The 17,766-nt window shown below is 46.6% G+C and overlaps 1 protein-coding gene across 9 annotated transcripts in view; it reads right to left on the reverse strand.

Annotated features, from left to right (window-relative positions):
• ARMC9 (armadillo repeat containing 9) overlaps positions 1-17,766 on the reverse strand; it is a 73,623-nt gene that overhangs the window by 15,860 nt on the left and 39,997 nt on the right. For all 9 annotated transcript variants that reach the window (XM_085892850.1, XM_085892851.1, XM_085892847.1 and 6 more), the window contains 6 exons: positions 15,946-16,057; positions 9,980-10,078; positions 6,907-6,988; positions 6,289-6,409; positions 5,990-6,141; positions 5,043-5,119 (listed from right to left, as the gene is read on the reverse strand). In XM_085892850.1, the coding sequence (XP_085748976.1) occupies positions 5,043-5,119; positions 5,990-6,141; positions 6,289-6,409; positions 6,907-6,988; positions 9,980-10,078; positions 15,946-16,057 (643 nt within the window). The remainder of the gene's footprint in view (positions 1-5,042; positions 5,120-5,989; positions 6,142-6,288; positions 6,410-6,906; positions 6,989-9,979; positions 10,079-15,945; positions 16,058-17,766) is intronic.

A 17,766-nucleotide genomic window follows, 5' to 3' on the forward strand; every position in this document is an offset into this window, starting at 1 on the left:
AAGGTGTTTGTCTCCGTACGTGTCTGGACGGTGTTTGTATCTGGGTGGTGTTCATCTCTGGGCAGTGTTTGGCTTCAGACATGTCCGGGCGGTGTTTGTTTCTGAATGCGACCAGGCAGCGTTTGTCTCCAGATGGTGTTTGTCTCCGGACATGTCCGGGTGGTGTTTATCTCCACATGGTGTTTGTATCCGGACATGTCCAGGCTGTGTTTGTCTCTGGATGTGTCCAGGTGGTGTTTGTGTCCGGGCGGTGTTCGTCTCTGGGCAGTCTTTATAGTATAACAGGTACAAAATGTATTTCAGACATTATTTTATTTCCATCCTGACTTATTCGATGCAGAATCATTTTGATGAGACTATGAATCGTAATTAATGCTCCAAGTCTGCCTTCGCTCCCCCACCCATCCTCGCTCCCCACTCCTTCCTCGCCCCCCACCATTCTTCGCTCTCCCTCCCTCCTCACTCCCCCTCCCTCCAGCCCCTCCTTCCTCCTCTCTCTCCTCACTCTCCCCCCCCTTTCCCCTCACTCCCTCTTCTTCTACTCCCCACTCTTTCTCTCCATCCCCTCTCCTTCTCCCCCCCCTCACCTCTCCTCGTATTTTTGTCAGCGAAGTGATGGATGGTATTTGCTAGTATAGAAATAAATGAACCATTAAGCCACAAAAGCAGCTTAAGAGAATTTGTCAGTAATTTCAGTGAAGGCAAATGGTTAGTCCATTGACCGTCTCACCAAACTTATATCACAACTTTCCTCCATGCATTCAATAATGCATTGTTCACAATAAAGAATGAGAGATCATGAGAAGTTCAGTCTGCAAAGGATGCCAGCACATGACCATTAATGCTTTGCAATCTGAAAGCCGCATGCGTCACACATCCCCAGCTGTGCATTCCACACTCCTACCGTATGCCCCCCTCGCCCTTCCCCCAACCTCATGTCTGCCTCCTCCTCCCCTACCATGCATCTCCCCTCCCCCTCCGTCACCCCATCCTCCTCCTTCATGCCATGCATCTCGCTCCTTCTCACCATGTCACACTTCCTACTCCCCTTTCCCCACCACATGTCTTGCTGCCCCTCTTCCCACCACATGACTTGCTGCCCCTCTCCCCACCACATATTTTGCTCCCCCTTTTCCCACCATGGGTCCTGCTGTCCCCCCCCCCCACTTAGTCCCCCATCCGGGGGCCACATGTCCCGCTCTTCCTCCCCATTCTGCACATCCTCATCCCCCCTTCCCCAGCTACTACAGTGCAAATCTCCCTCTTGGACCAAGTCACAACAAACTTTCCATTCAATCCCTCTTGGTCCTCTTCTGACTCCATTGACTCTTCTGATCACTTTTTGTCAAGGCCCATATATGTTTGGCTATTGTATGGGAGCAACCTCAATGACACAGGATATGGCTGTTGGCACAGGCCAACTGGCAGGGACTTCAATTTGCCCTCTCATAAAATGATTGGACCACCATCTCAACAACACCTGATATTGATTCAGCCTGGGAATACCTTCACAAATGCCTACTTTCTATCATGCAGCGGTTTATCCCATCCCATCTGTGGCTTTCATATCCATCCTCTAGACCAGTGATCTTCACTATTTTTTCGAAGGTGCAACTATTGCCGATAAGACATCAGTAGGAGAGCCGCCACACTGCCGACAGGACTCAAAAATGGCTGCTAGTAGGCAACGCCTCCACGTACTCTTTTTTTTTGTTGTTGTTGTTCTGGTTACTGAGCTGCAAGCATAATTGTTTGCATACTGCCATCCACTGATGTCGTGATGTTACTTTTACGCTTCGCATTGGAACACTCATTTGAAACCATTGGGTCAATTTGATAGCATTTATGGCGGATTATGATTTTTGTTATGGTGTTTTCATTTATGGTGTTTTCACATTTTTGTATTATTATCGGCCGTGTGCCAGGGGCCGCACTTTTTGCCACCAAGGGCTGCCAGTGTCTCGCGGGCTGCACAATGAAGAACAGGGCTCAAGACCCTGGAACCCCACAATCTACCCCACAATGAATCTTATGGAGAGGCAGTTGCAGTCTTGGTTTCTCAGCAGCTTGGAAAGCTAACCGTTTTAATGGGTACCTTTAATTTATTCCATAAGGCTCGCAGCAAGTGTGAACAGTGGGAGAGGGGGGGGAAGGAGAGGGAGGGGGAGCAAAGAGAGGTGGGGCAATGAGGAGGGGGAAGCGAGGAAGGATAGGGAGCTGGGGGGTGAGGAAGGGGGGAGCTATGAAGGAGGGAAGAGCGAGGAAGGGGTGGGGGGAGGGGTAAGGAGAGTGACGCCTCACCAAACATCGCTATACACTCCGGAAGGGGTGGTGTGGGAGTGAAGAGGATGGGGGAGAGAGGAAGAGTAGGGGTAGTAGGGAGAGGGAGGGGGTTTGGGAACATGAGAGAAGGGGGTTCTGGACTTGTGTTTGGTATGGGGACTTCTGGAGAAGGTGGGGGGAAGTTCAGGATTGAATGAAATGGGGTACGTTAAAATAGCATGTCAATACAGCATGCGGAGACTGCCCAGAGATGTCCATGGTGGGTGGAGGGGGAAGGGGTTTTGGAGGAGGTAAGCGGAAGGGGAGGGTGAGGGAAGGCAGAATTGTGGGAAGGGAAGGCAGCATGAGGGGAAGGGAAGGCAGCATGAGGGGAAGGGAAGGCAGCATAAGAGGAGGTGAAGGCGGTGTGAGGGGAGGGGAAGGCAGCACGAGTGGAGAGGGAAGGCTGCATGAGGGGTGGTAAAGGGAAGGCAGTGTGATGGAGGGGAAGGGCAGGGTGATAAAACGTGCCCAAACAGCGTGTTTTTTTAAACACCAGATTCTATTTAAAACCGGGTGAGAGAATTTAAATCCACACTATCTACCTGGTAAAGGCCTACCTGCATGCATGCATGCTCGCACATGAAGCGACCTTTGCACCTCTCTGGTCAGCTCACTTCAACTCTGATTTGTACATGCTACACTCTGAGGAAGCCGTTTTAAATTCAAAACTAAACCGTCAGTCCTTAACAGTGCCGTTACCAGAGGGGGAGGGGTGGAGGAGGAGGTGGCAGGGAGAGTAGAGGGAGAGGAGGGAGGAGAGAGAGAGTGGAGGGAAGGGAGAGAGAAAAGAGGAGAGGGGAAAAAGGAGGGAGGGGGAGTGAGGGGAAGAGAGGAAGGAAGAATGAGGAGGAAGGGGGAAGAGGAGGGAGGAGAGAGGGAGGGGGAGAGAGGAGGGAAGGGGAGGTGAGGGAGGAGTGAGGAGGGAGGGAGAGTGAGGAGGGAGGGGGAGTGAGGAGGGGTGGGGGAGCGAGGAGGGGGTGAGGAAGGAGGAGGCTCGAAAGGGAGGAAGAGCGAGGAAGGCATGGTGGGGAGAGTGATTCCTCACTAAATGTCACCTATACACTCCACGAGGAGGTGGTGGGAGCAAGGAGGATGGGGGAGAGAGGAGAGGAGGAAGTGAGAAGTGGGGATGGGGTTTGGAAGGAGGTAAATGTGTGTGAGAGAGAGAGGTGGGAGAGAGATAAAAGGGGGGGAGGGGAGGAGATAGAGAGAGAGAGTGGGGAGGGTTGGAGAGAGAGAGAGTGTGAGGGGTGGGAGAGGTATGAGAGAGAGGGAGAGGGGTGGGAGAGAGGGAGAGGGGTGGGAGAGGGGGAGAGGGGTGGGAGAGAGGGAGAGGGGTGGGAGAGAGAAAGGGAGACAGAGAGGGGTGGGAGAGAGAAAGGGAGACAGAGAGGGGTGGGAGAGAGAGGGAGGTTGGTGGGAGAGTGAGAGAGGGGTAGAGAGAGGGGTGGGAGAGAGAGAGAGGTACGTGAGTGGTGGGGGGGGGAGAGAGAGAGAGAGAGAGAGAGAGAGAGAGAGAGAGAGAGAGAGAGAGAGAGAGAGAGAGAGAGAGAGAGAGAGAGAGAGAGAAGAATGGGGAGAGGAAGGGGGTGGGGTTCCAGCAGATGTGGCATCCAGTTTAACATCCATCTGAGAAACAGCACACACAATGATGAATCCCCCTTCTTATGAAACACCGGGATGATAGTTTATAGCAGGGTTGGGATTTAAATCCAGGCTCTACAGCTTAGGGTGAACATGCGTACCTCTTGGCTATCTTGCCGTGATGTGGTAATTCATTTCTTTGGAACAACTGAAAACAGTTTTTACTCATTGTAATGATCCAATATATTTTGCCTTCCCAACTCTGGAGATGTCCCCACGGAGAACCACACCACAGTATAGCCATCAAAGCTTGAAGAGCACTCGCCAAGTGACTTGAGCACTCAAGCAAGCACTCCAATGACATGGTTGATAAGGAACGGCAGGCTCGGCAAGCGATTAGCAATCGCTGATTGGTCATACAAACACCATGCAGCCAGAGACGCCCAGAATGTCAAGCAATGTCCGAATTGGACAAATGGACACCTTTTTTTTAGCAGTCTGAACTGGTGCTGAAGTCAATTATTAAGTTACATTTTTTAAATTCTGCTTAGATCAAGAGATTATGGAGGTTATGGCATGTGTGGAAGTGAAATAAAGCCATGAACGCTGGTCTCCGGGCATTTATAAGCATCACAATGTATCCAGAAATTCATAGGGATGATGAACAGAGATTGGATGAGATGGAGTGAAGAAAGTGAAAAAAAACTTTATTGTTCAGAAACAGTTGCTGCCTGTTCCAACTCAAGGCATTGTTGAGCATGCCCAAAAAAATGGCGAATTAAAACCCCCGTGAGGGACAGTGATGTGAGCAATGATGAACCTTGCTAAAGGATAATTAAATAAAGCCATGAATTATCTTCAAAAGGGGTGTTTAAACGAACCCAAGCAACCAATTTTCATTCCTGCACTACCGTGGAGTTCCTTTAGTATTCATGCAAAGTTTGGGGCTGCGAGGTTTCATGGTTTTGGAGTTATGGAGAAGATGGTCAAACTGACTGATTGACTGACACACACTGATATTTATAAGTATAGATCAGCAGCATGCACTCAAAATGAAATCGACTGCATCAGATTACAAGGACAGCCTGCATGGATATCAACTCTTGTATTTGCGATTGATATTCATCACTCACATCGGGAACGTCATGGCTCAAGAGGTCTGTCAAGATGCGCAAAACACTCCGAGCATTGTCGACACAGGCTCTTTTCCCTAAAAATGGAAAACAAATGATTAAATTATCAGCCTTTCTTTTTGTGAAAGTACAATTGTCTTCCAAATAATTACAGAATAGAGACAATAGGGGATTGTGTGCACCGTTGCCATAATTGGTGGCAGTAACATAATGGTATATCATTTCTAGAAGATTGGAAAAGATATATGGTGATATTTGTTATATTTTTCTCCAGGTGGAATGAGTCTCAATAAAAAGATGCCAGCTATAAGCCTAAATGTGGTGGTCTAACAACATCCCAAAGGGATGTGATGATCTAGCACATTGTATTGATTTTTTTCCCAGTTTCTCCATTGCAGGTGAACCTGACATATTGGTGACAAAAATCTTTAGCTTGATCTCTTAACTGAAAACCAAAAACTTATCTGATTGGGGGAAAGTGCAATCCAATGGGACATCCCTTCTTGCAGCTATTCTTGTCCAGTGATATTAAGTGCCAACACATAAGCTCTTACATCATAAAATTGTAAGTTCCCGTGGTTGGCCTTCATATCATTAAGAACGCATTGGCCAAAAATCGCTGCAAAAGGAAATGTCCCACTGCAACTCAGTGTCCCCTAATGTGGAATTCACAAACTCTGCAATGGGATGTTCGATATGAAAGGAGTGAATGTTATACTATTTGTCAGCATGCAGAGACTGTCAATACACTCTGCAGAAATAGAGTAAAGCTCCACATACAGTACAGTAAAAAGTAAATATAGTACAGTAAACTTTATACTATGTTACTGTGTGTTCTTCAGAATAACTACTGCTGAGGCACAATAACAAGCATTTTCTGCAATCTGTAATATTACGAAGTTCGACCAGGTATTGTATCCACTTTGTGTGTATTGTGCTGTGTATACCTGCGGTACACTTGCAGAGATTCATGAACAGGGAAGCTGCAACTTCCTGCATATACACAGACAGAGACTCGCCATCTGCATATATATGATGTAGAATATCTAGCAGCCAGTGCATTGTGTCGGCACCAATCAGGAATGACTGAATGCTGCGCCTGAGGCACAAACAACAAGTGATGTCTACTGCATGATTGAAAGAGAAATCACACGTAAACGTGGAACTAACACTATACTATTGTGGCACCAAAGGACTAAGTCAGCATTCGGTTAACAGAAATTTATCATAGAGATGAAGGTCTTACATCATGCTGAGCTTCTGGAGCACCCCAAGTGCAGGTTCCTGAATGAGTGCATCTTCTTCAGATTTAACAATTTTCACAATGGCACCAAGCAGAGCAGGACTACGTGCCAGATACCTCTGTCCTGTGAGGTTGGGTTGGAAGACAGGTCGACAAATCAATAATTTGAACATTACTTTTCCCCCTCATTCCTCACTACTTTTTGCCTTAAAAGTTGGTACCATGCTCATCATTAAGCTATCTCATCTGCACTGAATCACCAACAGGGACTACCAAAATAAAAACTACCAGCAAATTGAAGCACCTAAACCTACCCATGAAGATGTAAAGCCGACTATCGCTTATGCATTTATGGTGTGGATTTTAAAGATCCTGTCGTATATTTCAAAGTTATAGGCCATTGTGTCTGGCCTAATTCCTTCCCTGGGGTTAGTTGTCATGTTAGCACTCCCAGCAGTAGTTGGGAGTGCTGGGGTTGGATAAGAAGGATCAAATGGCCTCATACTATGTTCAAGTTTCATTGTAATTTCAATGTAAAAATAAAAAGTGAAATCATACACCAGAAAACTACTTGTAAGTAATTTTAAACCAGGCAAAGAGATTCCCGAGGTGAAGACCCACCCAAATGCTGTGCTGCAATACTGTTGAAAAGTCGGATGGTAGCTTGCTGTGTCCTGGAACTCGAGCTTCCCAAAAAACCTTCCTGGCAAACACAAAAATAAATATTTTACAAAGGTTGCCTGCAACAAATACGAGGGTCAGTACGAAAGTAATGTCTCTTATTTTTCAGTTAGTAACCAAAGCATCGTAGGAAAGCTACGCGAGATCAAAATGAAAGGTTTATATCTCCCGCCCATTTTAAGTTGTGCAGCACTGTGATAGGTCATGTGACAACATCACACCATGCTTTCAAAATGACTTCCCCGCGAGATGTGCATGTGCATACGAGGTAGAGAACAGTTATTGAATTTCTTACTGCATTAGAGGTTCCTCCAGTGGCTATTAGTAGGCATATAAATTATGTGTACGGTGAATCTACCATTGATGCGAGTATTGTTAGACGTTGGGAAAAGCACTTGAAGAGTGGGGAAACATATCGATGACAAGCCTCAAAGTTGTTGGCCTGCAACTGCAGTGACACCGGAAAACTGGAGCTGGATCGATGCGCTCCTTAAAGTGCATTGCATTCGATGGAAACTATGTGGAAAAAAACTTCATATTTGCCATATATGTACACATATTCCCTGTAATTGCCTGTGCCACCAAAGGTAGATGGAGGTTATGTATTCACCCCTGTTTGTCTGTCTGTGAACACGATATCTCAAAAAGTTATGGATGGATTCAGACAAAACCTAGTGGATAGGTTGGGTGTTTGACAAGTTCGAATTGATTAGATTTTGGTGAAGATCGAGATCTGGATACGAGAAGTGATTATTCTGCATTGAGAGATGGGACCAAAAACGATATATAGCATGATATTTTAAAAAGTTGTTGTTGAGTTATAACAAAACTTGGTAGGTGAGTTGGATAGTTGACAAGAACAAGCTGATTAGATTTTGGTTAAGGGCCGGATGCAGATCTGACTAATCAGTGAGATACAAGAGGTAAACTGTTCAGCCTGGTGGAGGTATGCACCCTTCCAAGTGCTGTTCTACTTTTCATTGTAATTGAAATTTTATTTCGTGAGAAATAAGATAAGAGGCATTACTTTCATACCGACCCTGATACGATCAATAAAAGAGCATCCATCAACGTTGTAAATGGTGACCCCTGAGCTGCAAATTCAGATTAAGCATTGCATATGCCCAAGGTAAAGTACAAGGTATCAAGATTAAAGCTTAGTGCAAGAAAAATAGTCCTCTATAAACAAGTCACACTCAACCAACGCAACAAAAAAACGCAAAGTTTCACTGGAACAAAACTTGTAGAATAGAGATTTTAAAAAACATACAAATAAGAAACAATAAAACTCAAACAAGAAAATATTGTTACAGCCCAGGGTTCGAGGTTCACCATGAGAGGAAGCATTTGAGTTCCTCCCAAACTCCCAGTCCTGAGGTCACCAGCCACAGATAAATCTGCGGCCTAGTGGGTTGTTAAGCAACCACGAATGCCGATTGGTACTGCCAATCTTCGCAAGTGGTCACTACTTTGCGTGGTTACCTTACCTTTGGATGGCTATACCAGGTGAATGTTGCGCCCTCAATGCACACCCGGATTATTGTCGAGCGATACAGTGAACATGCACTGGCTAACAAGAGCAAATCACATGGGGTAGAACTTCCTGGCAAATGCTATGTGTGGACTACACTGGACCAATGGAGAAAAAGACGCGACGAACCTGGGTACATTTACAATAATGAGCAACTTTATTTACAGCAAGGGCAAGGAAAGGTTTGTGCAACAATAAGCAAGGGATTTATTACAGCAATATTTGTACAGTCAGGGAAAGCAGGGATTGGTGAGGTAAGGAAAAAGAAACGCAAACACAAGAGACACAGCTCAGGGTAATCCTGATCATAAAACTTCCACAATCTTAATTATGCAAATAAAACAGGCACTGTCAGAATCATTCCCTGATGAAGTTAGGGAGTTCACAGAGAGAGGGGGAGAGAGAGAGAAAGAGAGAGAGAGAGAGAGAGAGAGAGAGAGAGAGAGAGAGAGAGAGAGAGAGAGAGAGAGAGAGAGAGAGAGAGAGAGAGAGAGAGAGAGTGAGAGAGAGAGAGAGAGAGAGAGTACGAGGCATGTGTGCGGCACCCTCAGTGGTGTGCGGACCATTACCAGGTCATTGGCCCCACCCATGCAATGGTTCGGCAGTGGAAAGAGCCCCAGTCGCTCCACACTCTGCCATGCGATCCATCACTGAGGTTAACATGGCGGTGCGCATTCGGTCATGCGTGTCGGCCGTGAAAATGTGCCGAATACCCAATGGAGGTCATAATTGAGTGGAAGGAACGGTGGGGCGATTCATACGATGTCGAACTGAGCCTAGCACACATTTGTGCCTCAAGTTACATGCCAGAGCATCACAATCCGAGTATCTACTTTGGTGCGTCAGGCTCCCCCATCTACTGCCAGTCCAAAGGACTGTGGTGAACATCGGTGGTGATGGTGGCTGTGGTGTAGCATATCAGTTGTAGTGTGGTGATTCATGATGGAAGTGGTTGGTCATTTGTTGTGGCTATTAATGGCAAAGGTAAGCGAGCTGAGGTTGTGGTCCAATGATGTGGTGAATTTTATAAAGGTATTGTGGTGGAGTGTGAAATTCTGCAATGTTCGAGTCTGGTGAAGTCTGCGGTGTAACATCTGTTGGATAATGGCACACGATTTGAAGGGGTTTTGTCATGCGAATGCAAATTAATTGCCCCTGTTGTTATAGTCTGTGATGTGCATGCATGTGTGAAGGATGGTCCTGTACAGCAAAGCAAAATAATGTGAAGAATGAAAGATTGGTAAAGAATGGAAGGAAAAACACTACTTAGAGCCCAGGCAACGCATTTTGTCCCATAAACACACAACACATAAGGGAAGGCCTATCTAAAACAAATACTAATGAAATTAGTCTCAGGTCCGTGATATGTTGTGAGCCATTGCCTTGGGGGAGTGCCAGTTTTGGATAACCGTAACAATATAAATTGTCAGGATCTTGCATACTGCCTCCACGTTTCTTTGTTTAAAGACCGCTGTTACCCACCATGAAGGAAACCTCAAGATTGCAGTCCAGAAGATCATGGAAGATATATTCGTGAAGAACAGAATCACGAGGTTGGCCAAACTTTGCTCGCAGCAAGCGCTGCAAAACATTCCACCTTAACGTTCAATAAATGACCAACAATTCCAAGTCAAAAATAAAACACGAAAATTCACTGCAGAGTGAAAACTTAGCAAGATACTTTTGCAATATTATACGGTGAACAAAGTTAATATTTTTAAGAAACATCATATAACAACCATAACATTTATTTCCTATTACATGTCTATTTTCATAGCCAGCCATGAGAAGAGGTTCGGTCTCTTGAAATTTTGGCCTCACCATTAGCCATGATTTCTCCTATGCTGAGCATATGAAATGGAATGAAATGTATTTGTTCACCAAAAAAAATGGAAAATTACAATGTCAAACAAAGTTCACAATCTCTTAGGATAAAATAAAACATTGTAAAACTTATTTCCAAATGTAATTAAAATAATAAATGATAACAAAAACAAAAGCAATGGTACAACAAAACCCACTATCAAACCACCAGAATTTCAGAAAGAGAACAATTCATCTGACAGCAAAGCTCGCCTTCAAAGTCAGCCAAAGAATGGGTGTCGTCTGTCGTTCCAAGTCCTTCCTTGAAAAATCAATATGACTCACAACCATCAAAGCCTTGGTTCATCGTTCAATGGAGTACTGCTCTCTCCAATGGGTTGGAGCCCCAATATCATATCTGCCTCTCCTGGATTTTGTGGCATTTAAAGCACTCAACATGACTGGCATTTCTTGCTATGAAGCTGAAGCACAAAATACAGTATGTTGCTTACACATTGCAAGCAAGTCCGTGGACTCATTTTCAACCATCTCTTGGTCAGCTTGTCGGCGACTAAACAGTCTTCTCCACTAGATTTCCTGGTGAGGAGGGTGTATAGATATGGAACCCAGCAGGATTAAAAACAAAACCTCCACTCTGGCTCGCACACTTCCTCTCCTGTCGCAGGCAATGTGTGGCCCTTAATGGAGTTCTCTCATCCCTGCTTCCTGTCCAGGCTGGAGTTCAAGGCAGTGTTAGGGCTGTGTTCTTTTTCTGGTTTTCATCAATGATCTCTCTGATTCTCTAGAAAATCCTCCTTACCACTTTGCTGATGACCCCACCCTCTGCCAGACCATCTGTCATCCCTCAGAATGGCAAGCAGCAGCTTCTTCGCTCTCTGCGGATCTGGATAAAATCACAAACTGGTCCAACATGTGGAACATGTCTTTCAACCCTGACAAATCTCACGCTCTCACTATGCCTCTCCGAAAGGAGCATATGGAACCCCCCCCCCACCCCATCTACTTTCTCAACAATCCTCTTGAAGGGGTCCTTTCACTCAAGCTTCTGGGTCTCACTATCCACCATGATCTTTCCTGGGAAAGCCACATTTCCAATCTGGCTTACAAAGCCAGTCGTCGACTGGGCATCCTCCGTCATGCAAAGTCCTTCCTTGGCACACCTGAGCTCCTGATCACGTACAAAGCTTTCATCTGCAGCCTGATGGAGTACTGCTCTTCACTCTGGGTTGGTGCTCCTGCCTCTCACCTTTCTCAGCTTCACGCAGTGGAAACCAAGGTGTTTAGGATCATTGGTATCTCCCACAATGAGGCGGAGTCCTTGGATTTCTCACTCTCTCACCACATGCAGGTCGGTGGTCTTTCTGTCTTCTACCTTCTCCTCTCTGGCCTTGCCCCCCATACTCTGTCTGAGATATGTCCACCCCATATTTCCGCAGGGCGCTCAAGGTCCGCAAACAACCCCCTTCTGGTAAAACTACCAAAATGAAGAATCACTGCTCACCTTCACTCTTTCATCCCTCTTTTTTTCCAGCCTTTGGAATATACTCCCACACTCTCTTCAATCCAACTCTTCCCTCCAGGTCTTCAAAACAGCTGTTACCACCATCTCTTATCTTCCCCCATCCAAAACCACAATCATTACTACTCCCGCTGTCACCCAAAACCCACCTCCTTCAAATTCCCTACTTTCCTTCCTGAAAGTCCCTGCCGTATAAGGACATAAAAGTCTCTGTGGTGTCTATCTTGTTTACCTTGTGTACCCTGCCCTGTCCCTCCCCCTTCCACAGATCTCATGTCTCTCTTCCCCACTGTTTTTTCCTTCCCTCTCCTGCCCCTCTTGTTTCCTGCTCCCCTTGTTGTACATTCTGTGTGTTAGCTCTCATATGAGCCTTGATGGTGGATACAAAAAAACACGAAAACAAGCAAACAGAAAAAAACCTGTCAAAGGGTGGAGGAGCTCCTTGTGAAATGACCATCCATATCTAGTGCCCAACTGTGTCTAAAAATGTCCTCCTGCAGTTGGGTTACTATTTTTTTTTGAGGAGGTTGGTGGTAGGATATGCACTCGGGCCACTGTAAAACACTTCATTCTGCAAAATTCATGAACACAAACAAAACTGAAAACCCACTCCATCAGAGTACCTCCTGTGCTGCTGCCCTTCACAGGGCAACTCACCGGATGACAGGATTGGGGCCTTCGGGACCCCCATTCTTTTGTAGGAAGAAAAGCACCGGGTAAACTTCCTGGGTCAGATTGCGGTCGTGTGTGGAGGATTGATGCTGAGGTGTCATCCACCAGATGGCGGTTTCCTGTTGTTAACCCAAGGCGGTCCCTTCGGGTGGGTGCCTGGAATGTCCTATCCCTAAGAGAGGATGATCACCTGTCTCTGTTATCATCTGAGCTCCAGTGTTTGAACATCGGCATTGCAGCACTCTCTGAGGTTCAGAGACCGGATGGTGGAGAGATCATGGAGGGTGGTTAAACCTACTACTGGTCTGGTCGCTTTGATGGTTACCATTCCCAAGGAGTTGCTGTAACTGTGTCCAATAAGCTGAATCCAATGATAATTGAGGAAACACCGGTCAACATGCGAATTATGAGATGAAGAATTTGTCACTCCTTGGGGGTCGTTTACCCTGTCTCTCCATGTGCTACGACTGAGGCGAGTGATCTCACCGTGAAGGATGCATTCTAAGCCACGCTTGAGTCTGTCGTTGATCAGTGCCCCTGGCGAGATACTCTTTTTGGCTTGGGGGACTTCAGTGCATCAACTGGCACTGAGAGGGATGTTTATGAGACATGCGTTTGTCCTCATGGGTCTGGAACTGTGAACCAGTATAGCACCAAGTTCCTTGACTTTGCAAGAAGTCATGGAATTTAGGTGGGTGGTTCATGGTTTTCAGTGCCCACAAGCTCATCGCTGGACTTAGTATTCCAATGTTGGTGATGTGGCAAAGGAGAATGACCATGTCCTCGTTGATGGTCGCTGGATAATGATGCAGAATTGCAGGGTCGACTGGAGTGCTCAGTTCTTCAATAACGACCACATGCTTGTGGTCGTTCCTCCAAAAGGAGGTCTTTGTGGTCGTTCCATTACGTTCCTCCAAACCCGTCCCTTGGTGTACTGCAGTTAGTGCGGAGGGTGGTGGGCTCTTTGCAGAGGAGTCCGAAGTGAAGGCCCACTGGGCCGGTTACTTTGGGCGGCTGTACCAAGCTGACCCACCAGCTCTTCATTTGGATATCAGCGGTGTCACTATTCCTATTGCTCACCCTCCAATCAACTGTGATCCACCTTTGTTTGTGGAAACACAGGCTGCGGTGAACCGGTCGAAATGGGGTAAAGCACCAGGGGATCTGTGGCATCCATGCTAAACTTCAAGGTTGATGGAAATGCTGTACTCGTGTCATTGCACGCAGTTCTGTGCTCTGCTTGGAACACAGGCATCATCCCAACAGACTGGAAGAGGGGCCTTGTTGTCCCTCTCTGGGAAGGGAAGGTGCTCGCCAGGACTGCAACAACTACCGAGGGGTGACGCTGCTCGCAGTGCCGGGCAAGGTCTTTGCTCGGATCATTCTTGAGAGGGTTCACCACCATCTGCTTGAGCACCAGCACCCAGAACAGTTAGACGTCAGACCAAAGAGGTCAATGATTGACGGTATCCTTGCTCTTCGGGTCCTCACCAAATGTGGATGAGAGTTACAGCAGAGGCTGCTTGCAGCCTATGTTGATCTACACAGTGTTCCATTCAGTGAATTGAGATGCCCTCTGGAGGATTCTCGGTCTTCATAGGGTTCCCCCAAAACTGATCAATCCGACTTCTGAACTAATCTCTGGTACTGAGAGTGCTGTGAGATGTGGTGGTTCCATCTCTGACTTATTCCATTTGTTACTGGAGGTCATCAGGGGTGTGTACTGCCCCCACACTTTTCAGCACTTGTGTGGACTGGATTCTGGGGTGGATGTCAGAGAGATCAAGTTGTGTTGCATCATTTGGCAATTTCAAGATCTCTGACCTTGATTTCACAGACAATGCAGTCATCTTTGCGGAGACTCTGGATATCCTTTTGGGGGCTCTCAAGGTGCTGAATGAGGAGTCCGAGCTGCTGGGATTATGGGTTTACGGGGTCAAAACTAACATCCAGGCTTTCAATGACATCTTGGATGCTGCTATCTTGTCTGTACCTGTTTGTGGTGAGGATATTGATGTTACAGAGAGATTCACTTACCTGAGCAGTGATATTCATGTCTTGTGGCTGTGAGCCAGGGGTCAAAGACATCTGGGTCAGGCCAGGGGAGTCAAGGATTGACTGGTTCATGGGGTGTGGTGCTGTCCGTACTTGTGCAGGAGGAAGAAAGTCCAAGTCTCCAGATCCTTGGCACTTCTAGTCGTGCTCAACAGATGTGAGACTTGGAATCTGACAAAGGATCTGAGACAAAGACTTAACTCCTTCAGTATCATGTCTCTTTGGAGAATCCTTGGCTATCGCTGGTCAGACTTTGTGTCCAATGAGCAGTTGCTGAGAGAGACTCAGATGAGATTTGTTACTTGTATCGTCCATGAGCATCAGCTGTGGTTGTATAGACATGTGGCTCGCATTCCTGACGCTGATCCTGCTCACCAGATTTTCTCAGCAAGGGAGCCTTGTGAGTGGAGGAGGCCAATGGGCTGACTACGTGCCTTGTGGTTGCAGCAGGTTGATCGGCATCTCAAAGAGATGGGGATGGGCCAGGCATCTGCTTTGCTTGGGGAATGACAAGACGGAGGCCCCTGGAGTCCCGGCGGAAAGTGGATGCAGTAACGTGCTGCTCCGGCACAAGCTTCCATACCTGACCTGACCACTCCACTGGTTTAGCTCCTTCTGCTTTCTCAGCCCTGTGATCCACACCAGCAACCCGAGGATGGATGCATTCTTTCAGTCACCCCCTCCTGGTTAAACCTCCAAAGTACCGGTTGACTGCACACCTCAACGCTTTTGGTCCTCGCTTCTCCCCTCTGTGAAACCTCCTTCCCAAGGCTGTTCTATCCCACTCTTCCCTGAAGGGTCTTAAGGGAAGCGATGTGCCATCATCTCAAGTCATTCTTACTCAACCTTTTCTTTTGTTTACCTCCATTGACCCTACCCAGCCCAACCCTCTTTCTCGCAAGCTTCTGCGTTTCCTCCCACCTCTTTTCCTGTTCATTCGTTCCTGCTCCACATGTGTCCAAAGCTCGATAACGCTTTGAGGATAATTTTTATAACATACATGTTCAAACTTAATGATGAATATCAACAAAAGTCCAACTGAAAGTTGAATTACTCTTATACAAATTCCTTCTCCAATCTATCAACACACCCTCAGAAAGTCCCATTAGCAAATAGGTGCTGCATTTTTTTAAGAAGAAGAAGAAAAAGATGAAGAAGAAGTGGAAGAAGAAGCAGAAGAAAAGAGGAAGAAGATAACTGTTGTTAATTTTTCTCGACCTTAAAACTGTTCTCGTCTTGTTGCGATGACTTAGTTGAATGAATGAGTGAAGTGTTTTCTTCCAGGAAAGAGTCCGGATAGTTGAGGTTACCTAAGCACACAGCACCGGAAGTGTCAGCGCACTCTACTGAAAACAAATTGAAGAACACTGCAGCATACCCATCTCAGAGCCTGAAGCAGAAACACTCGTTGGCATTCCTCAGAGCCCACCAGGTCCTCTTTCAATCGTTTAATGTCCAAGGGAACATCCACAGGTTCCTTCTCGAGAGACCTAAGAAAATTGGGAAAGGAGTTGATCTCAAAAGTAAACAATTCCAGTTTTCATTCAGTGGGGCGGCTCAGCCCAAATATTCAAAAGAATTGTGCATTTTGTGATACAAGCACCAAATTTGGCACAAATGTACATAAATATGTTGCGAACATTTTCAGATATGGGGCCACTTGAAATTCTCTCTTTATGTCCGCCATATTGGATTTCAAAATGGCCACCACTTGAAATCTACATTTGCTATTATCTCTGGACGGAATGCAGCTATTGACTTGATTCTGATATCTAAATGTATGTTTTTGGGGGCAAGGAATCCAATGGTACCATTTTCAACTTAATATCTATCACAGTCTGTTATATAATTTGTATATCATTTGCATCCCATGTCTTGCGCACAAGAAGAACACATCAAGTGACTGCAGCAGCACTGTACATCCTGCAACACCATGCCACAACCACTACTGTCTGGGAGAAACCAGGGATGCAGAGGACCTTCCGGAGTTTGAAGACTGGTGTTGCCAGAGAGGAGAAGACATCCCCCAGTTTCACTACTGGGCAACCGTGCTGGAACTAGAACTGTTGGTTCTAGTGTATGTGCGTTCTCTCAGGCAGGGATCGTTAATGATGTACCTCGATACTCTGACAGAGCTGGTCCCCTGGTTCCATGCACTGGATCACACCCATACCACTATGCTAGGTGGATACCAGTGCACCTGAAGGACATGGCCGAACTCACCATCAAACACCCAGATGTAGCCAGGAAATTCAGGGAAAGCCACTTCACCGTTCAGAAAACACAGAGGGTGTTCTCTTCAATCCCGATTGACCAGGCACATGAGCAGAATAATGCCTGCATCAAAGGAGACGGTGGAGCAGTTAGGCTCACTGACAACTCTAGTGCCCTACGTCGCTGGATGGTTGCGGGACCAGAAGTTGCCAGGGTGATCGAAGAATTCCAGGATGGAAACCAACACTGGAGACGGAAAACAGCAGACACACGTCATCATGATCAGACGCCAAGTGTACAGGCCTCATTTGTGAAAGATGTTCGCTCTCTCGTCGGTGTCATAGAGGAGATGGGCAACCCATTCGAGGAGGAGAGTCAGGATGGAGTCAAACTGGACACAAAGGAGATCGCAGATCCTGTTGCTGTGGAGACCGTGATGAATGCCAAGAGGATTGGCCAAGAGCAGTTCGAGGCTTTCACCAGAGAGTGTCTGTTGGACAGAACAAAGGCAGTGGAAGCACCCATTCCTCGTAACAAGCTGAAGGTGTTCAGCACTTCCACTCCAAGAAGCCAGAGCATAGGTCAGCAACAGCTCGCCTCCATCAAGAATGAACGTGAACTCTTCGCACGCCTGTACATTGGCTGCCAGACGAGGGATGGAAACCTTGAGGAGTTCTTTTGTCACGAGAATCAGGCATGTCCTCCTGCATTGTCTGATGGTGGAAGCCTCTGCACTGGTACCAAGAGTGATCTCCTCACATGCTTGGAAGAAGTCTCCGACGCAAAGACAGAGACTCCTGTCACGACCTGTATTGTGCTTGATGGAGCAGCAATCGTGCAGATGCTGAAGCCGGCTGCATCAAAGACCTTTGAAGAGTATGCACAACAGATCTTCATCCCATATATGTCCACGAAGCTGCAAACAGTGTCACGCCTGGATCTGGTCTGGGATACTTACCTTGCTGATTCACTGAAAGGTAGTACA

The sequence above is a fragment of the Eptatretus burgeri genome, chromosome 8, assembly GCF_056783735.1.
Source record: "Eptatretus burgeri isolate ZD-2024b chromosome 8, Ebu_testis_v1, whole genome shotgun sequence".
Lineage (NCBI taxonomy): Eukaryota > Metazoa > Chordata > Myxini > Myxiniformes > Myxinidae > Eptatretus > Eptatretus burgeri.